Source organism: Heloderma suspectum, chromosome 10 (genome assembly GCF_057233095.1).
Source record: "Heloderma suspectum isolate Gila_16-S chromosome 10, 16-S_ref, whole genome shotgun sequence".
NCBI classification, from domain to species: domain Eukaryota; kingdom Metazoa; phylum Chordata; class Lepidosauria; order Squamata; family Helodermatidae; genus Heloderma; species Heloderma suspectum.
In genome coordinates, this window is record NC_139467.1 from 1,396,642 (window position 1) to 1,402,859 (window position 6,218).

Sequence of the window (6,218 nt, forward strand, 5' to 3'; positions counted from 1 at the left end):
GAGCTGGACTATAAGGAAGGCTGAGCGCTGAGGAATTGATGCCCTCGAACTGTGATGCTGGAGAAGACTCTTACGAGTCCCCTGGACTGCCAGGAGGTCAAATCAGTCCATCCTAAAGGAAATCAACCCTGACTGCTCATTGGAAGGAGAGAGACTGAAGCTGAAGCTCCAATATTTTGGCCACCTAATGCGAAGAGAAAACTCCCTGGAAAAGACGCTGATGCTGGGAAAGGCCGAGGGCAACAGGAGAAGGGGACGCGGGGGATGAGAGGGCTGGACAGCGTCAGCGGCGCGATGCACCTGGCCCGAGCTCGCCCGGGAGGGAGCGCAGGGCGGGGAGGCCGGGCGTGCTGCGGTCCGCGGGGCCACGAAGCCGGACGCGGCCGAACGACAAGCTGCTGCAACTCACCCTGAGGTGTTAATTTTTTGCGCCGAAGAAGCGCGGCGTGAAAACTCGGCCGGGCCGGCGGCCTCGCGGGCGCGCGCGGAAGCCGGAGGCGCGGCCCTGACTCGGCGGGCAGGCGGGCCGCGCGCTCCCGGCCGCCGCAAGGAAGCTGGGGTGCTCCCGCGGCGGCAGCGGGGGCGGCGGCCGGCCCGGCCAGAGGCCGCTCCCTGCGCGGAGGCCGCCGGGCGCGCCCGGCTCCGGGCCGCCCCTCGCCGCCGCTGCCGCGGCAGCCGGGGAGGCGAGAGGCCGGCCCGCCTGGCCCGGCGGACGCAGCCAATCAGCGCGCGAGGGGCGCGGCCCCGGCTCGCGCCGCCCTTCCCCGCGGAGGCGGCGCGCCGCCCGCGCCCCCGCCCGCGCCATGCCGACGAGGCGCCCGCGCGAGCCTCGCCATCGCCATCGGCCGCGGCGCCTCCCTCCGCCCCCGCGGGCGAACGCAGCTGCCCTCCGCCGGCAGCCGCGGCGAGATGCGATCCCGGGGCGCGGATGGCGCCACGCCGGCGCCTGATTGGCCGCGCGTCCTGTCCCGCGCCCCGCTGATTGGCCCCTGAGCAGCCGGGTATGTAAATGAGGGGGCTCTCGGGCCGGGCGAAGCGTCACCGCCCGCTTCCGCCTGCCACGGGGAGGGCCGGGATGCGGGGCCGGGGCGAGCGAGCTGCGCGGCGGGCGCCTGCGGCGCGGCGCGGCGCGGCGCGGCGGGGCGGGGCGGGGCGGGGCGGGGCGGGGGCGGCGCCGCCTGCCCCTCGCGGGCCGGCAGGGCCTTTGCGGGCGGCCCGCCGCGCGGCCCCCGGCCGCCCCTGGATCCCGGCCGCGGCCGCGCGTGCTGCAGACGAGGCCCACGAGCGGCCGGGCCTGCTCGGGAGCACGGCGGCGGCGCTGCCCGCCGTGTCCCCGGAGCTGCGCCAGGGCCCGGGAGCCTCTTGCGGCGCCCGCTCGGCCGCAAAGCGTCTCCGTGGGCGACCCGCGCGCCCTCCTCGTGCCCCGGGATGTGCGCAGCTTCCGCTTGCTCGGGCAGACTCCCCGGGGCGCGCGCTTTGCCGACCGCTGGCCGCGCCCGCCCTCCGCAGCGGCTCGCGCAGTTTTAGCAGCGGCCCGGCCTATGAGAAGTGCGACGCGGCCAGAACGAGGGAGCGAAGCGGAGGACCTGCGAGCCGGGCAGGGCGGAGCCAGCCAGCAGCAGCAGCGCCTGAGCTGTGCCCAAGCGGCAGAGTCCGGGGGCTTGTGGGCGGGCTGCAGGCCACTCCGAGCCAGGTTCCACGTAGTGTAGTCTCCCCCGCCTGGCACCCTCCAGATGTGTTGGGACTGCAACTCCCAGCGCGCCCCAGCCAGCTGGGGCATGCTGGAGATTGCAGTCCGAGACCTCTGGGCAGCACCACGTGGGGAGGCTGGTATCATGTGTGGGAGGAGGGAGTTTGCTGCCCCGGGGGTGCGGTAAGACCCCCAGCACAGCGGCTGGGACAGAGAGGCTGCTGCCCCTGAGAGTGGAGATAAGAGGCGCCCATCAGGCAGCAGCATGCTTGAGGGCTGTCGTAGCTGGTGGCCCTCACTCTCAAGCGGCCCAGGCTTCCATGGAGCAGAGCCCATTTACTCCCCCCCCCCCCGCTTCCCAAGTCATGCCACTTCCTCCAGGGGACAGTTGGCCCTAGCAGTAGGCAGAGTGAGGCGGCTGCCTCAGGGCGCTGATTCGGGGTGCCGCGGAAAGGCAGCGCATTGTTTGCGTAATTCGTTCTGGTGTTCCTAGTCCCAGGGAGAGGTGCTTGCGCAGTTTCCTGCCTCGGGCGCCCAGACTGGGTGCTCCACACCTGGACTTGGGGGGGTCACCTGTGCCGTTGCACCTCAGGGGCAAGCGGCCTTGGGCCGGTGCTGCTCCAGAGGATGCTGTCCCAGCCACCCGCTGCCTGGGCCATGGACCCTGGCAGAGCCCCTCCTGACTGCCTCTCTTTCCCCCCCTTCCTTTCCCAGGAAGATGCTGGCTGAGGGCAGGAAGCGGAAGCGGAGTGCAGACGAGCCCGAGCCGCCCCCCGCCCCAGCATCCAGCTCCCTCTTCAGCCTCTCTGTCTCCAAGCTGCACCAGAGTCTTCGGCATGTGGAGCCCAACCTCCGGCACCTGGTGCTGGTGGCCAACGCGCTCCGGCGCATGCAGGGCGAGATGCAGCCGGGCGCAGCCCCCGCACCCCCACCTGCCCCGGGGAGCTCCCCGGTCGGCGCCAGCTCAGTCTCCAGGCACCACGCTGTTGGCGGCCTGGCTGGCACTGCCCAGGACCCATGCAGGAGGCCACTGGCGCCGCCTCCCAGTGCCCGGCTGGACCAGCTCCTGCTCTCCGGCACGGACGTCTCCATCTTCTCCACCATTTTGGAGGACTTGAGCAGCCTGCAGGGCTTTGGAGACGCTGTGCTCCCATCCGCCAGCCAGCCGGAAGGGGGCCAGCTCCATGTGCTCGACCCAGAGCCTGAGCGGACTGGCCCCCCGGAGATTCTGGGCCCCGGGGGCTGCCTGCTGGAGGGCAGCATGGAGGGCACCTTTGAAGACATCGACACCTCCATGTATGACTGTGACCTGTGGTCTCCCACTGCCCTCCCCACTTTCAAGGAGGCCTTCCCTGGCCCAGGGGAGGAGCCGCTGGGCCTGGCTGACCTGGACTATCTCATGGACGTGCTGGTGGAGGCACAGGAGTTGTGACGGGGGGAGGGGGAGCGGCAGGGAGGACCCTGGAAGCGAAGCACGGCTTCATCTCGGGATGGGACGAGCACAGGCACTCCCCTCAGGGCAGCCCTCCCCCCCACTGGCAGTTCACAAGTGGGGAATGGCGAAAGTAGGGGTTAGTGATGCTGCAGCTAACGATGCCCTAAATGGAGGGGCTGCTGCGTCTGCACGAACAGCCTTTATCTTCTGTAAAGCTGTTTCCCAACCTTCTTGTATGAGGAAATCCTACGGAAAAGAATTGCGACCAGCTGCACGTCTCTGGTTCTGAAGTGATGCTTCGGTACAGCAGTGCTGGGTTAAGCAGGTTGTCTAATATGACAAGATCTGGCAATGGCTTTTTAGGGGAAAAATATAAATGGCTCTTCTGGGACCCACGAAGGCTTTTCCATTTGAGGGCCTTTCCCAGCCTGCCCCATGGGTGTGTCCGCATTGGGTTACTTCACTTGTTTCCATGGAGGCGCCATTTGAGTTTCAGGCATCCTGAAGTGCCTGTTCTAGGAGAGCACCCCACCCCACCCCACCCACGGTCTTCCCTGGAATGCAGCAAGCCTGTTTCCTCCGCTGCCGCCGCCGCCACACCCTCGTGAACCTGGTTGAAGCGCATGGGCAGGCGAGGCTGGGCTGGTTGGGGGGTGTATGCAGATAGGTTTGGACTGTTGCTGGCACTGAGTGCAGCCTTCAGGCAGGGAATCGTTGTGAGACTGAGAGCAGTAATTTATCGTCTTGAGTGCCAAGGGCGGCAAACCTTGGAAAGCCACATACTGTCACATTTCTTTTAACATGACCAAGTATGTGCATCCTGGCAATGCAGATACTTGGATGAAGCCTGCCCCCAACCGCCTCCAGAGAGCTCCCGACCCCCTCCACAGACAGACCCCTCTGCTAGCACCCCACTGCTGCAGTGCCTGCCATGAAGCATTCACATTTTGCACAGAAGAAGCCTGAGCCCCTGCAGCTGAGGCCAGACCGCTTTCCCGAGTAGCCCATGCCAGAAGCACCACTGCCGAGTGCAGGCAGCACGATGCCCGGGGTGGGCCGCTGGTGGCTTTCCAGATGCTTTGGCCTCCAGCTCCCAGCAGTGGTGAAGGCTGGTGGTCGCTTTGGACAGAATATCTGGCGGGCCGCAAGCTGTCCAGCCCTGTCTAGGCCCTCATTGCTCAAATCGGTGCCGGCAGCAGAGGCGCTGGCTGTGCCTCCTGGCCAAGATGCAGGTGCTAAGGGCTCCTTTGCTGTGCCCCAGAGGAGCTGGGTTTTGCTAGCAGACAGTTGGCGGAGAAGAGCAGCCTGCAGCCCTTCCTGACTTGCTGTCTCCATGGATCAGGTGCAGTGGAATTTGGGGCAGCAGAGCACGTTGGTCTTTTATGCCTGAGCGTCATCTGAAGCCTGGCTAGCAAATGGCGGCGGGGGGGCGCCTTGATTGCTGTCCCAGGGGGTTGGAGGCAGAGCAGCTGGGCGCAGTTGCTCCACCATGGCTCGTGTGAACTGGGAGAAGTGCCGGCCCTTTCTTGATGTAGATCAGCGTCTAGAAGTGGAACGTGCATTTGGCTGTGGATACTTCTTGACAACCTTCAGGCCCGTGCAAGCAGAAATGCTGGAGCCAGACTGAAAGCAGCTGCTGGGGCAGGAGGAGCTGGAGAGCAACTGACAACTGCCCCAAACTGGGTGGCTGCATGTAGAGTGCACATCTTAAACCAGCTCAGCACTGATGTAAATTTCCGAACAAGAAAAGCTGTGCCACGTTAGGCAAAATGGGTCTCCTCTCATCTAGGATCCTCTCTCCCACAGTGGCCAGTCAGGTGCCCACAAGCAGGGGCAGGAAGGCTGATAGCTACCCAGCATCTTGTGACAGGACTTGTGCGATACAGAATTACACAGCATGTGGAGAAAGCGCTCAGTGCGATGTCTTCCCTCAAAGAGTCCTGCAAACGCTGTCGGGGGCTGCGAAGACGCCGTGTGTTGTTGTTGTTCAGTCGTGTCCGACTCTTCGTGACCCCATGGACCATAGCACGCCAGGCCTTCCTGTCCTGCGCTCTCTCCCGGAGCGTGCTCAAGTTCATATTCATTGCATCCGTGATGCTATCTAGCCATCTCATCCTCTGCCGTCCCCTTCTCCTTTTGCCTTCAGTCTTTCTCAGCATCAGCGTCTTTTCCAGGGAGTTTTCTCTTCGCATTAGGTGGCCAAAATATCTGAGCTTCAGCTTCATTATCTGTCCTTCCAATGAGCACTCAGGGTTGATTTCCTTTAGGATGGACTGATTTGACCTCCTTGCAGTCCAGGGCACTCGTAAGAGTCTTCTCCAGCACCACAGTTCGAAAGCATCAATTCTTCGGCGCTCAGCCTTCCTTATAGTCCAGCTCTCACAGCCATACATTACTACTGGGAAAACCATAGCTTTGATTAGACGGACCTTTGTCGGCAAGGTGATGTCTCTGCTTCTTACTATGCTGTCTAGGTTGGCCATAGCTTTCCTCCCCAGGAGCAAGCGTCTTTTAATTTCATGGCTACAGTCACTGTCTGCGGTGACGCCGTGTGCCGTGGGCCATTTGCAGGGAATGGACCCCAAGCCAGTTTGTGGCTGCAGTGCATCCGCGTCTGAGGGGGAGAGGGAAGGAGGCAGCTTGCTCGCACCCAGCCCGGTGGGCGGAGGCACAAGCTCTGCGTGGAGGCCCTGATTCCTGTGGCCACCACCATTGCTTGCGCGCACTAACCTGCTGGACACCTCCTCTCTCCCAGATTTGCAATGGGGGTGGGGAGGGGGGAGTTGGAGTGAAGGTTCGGTGCTAGGCCAGCAATTGAGCATCTCTCCAGAGATGCTGCATGTGCTAATTTCCATCCCACCTTTAAACGTACATCTTTTCCCAAGGCAGCTCACGATAGCAGGGAATCATAAAACAGCAATTCAAAGGTTATGTGTTGTATTTTATCAATATTGCAAGCCGCTTTGAGGACCCTAGCTGGAAAGTGGGGTATAAATATACTAAATAAATCAAGTCACACATCGGCATAGAAATGTATATTTAAAAACAATGAACGCGATCAAGTCAGATGAAAAGCTAGGTTTTCAAAGCCCA

The 6,218-nt window shown here is 63.2% G+C and overlaps 1 protein-coding gene across 1 annotated transcript; it reads left to right on the forward strand.

Moving 5' to 3' along the window:
- The first annotated feature begins 208 nt into the window (after positions 1–208).
- On the forward strand, positions 209–6,218 carry SERTAD1 (SERTA domain containing 1). The gene is made up of 2 exons (XM_084814538.1): positions 209–1,001; positions 2,405–6,218. The coding sequence occupies exon 2, from the start codon at positions 2,409–2,411 to the stop codon at positions 3,120–3,122; it is 714 nt and encodes a 237-aa protein (XP_084670664.1). The 5' UTR covers positions 209–1,001; positions 2,405–2,408; the 3' UTR covers positions 3,123–6,218.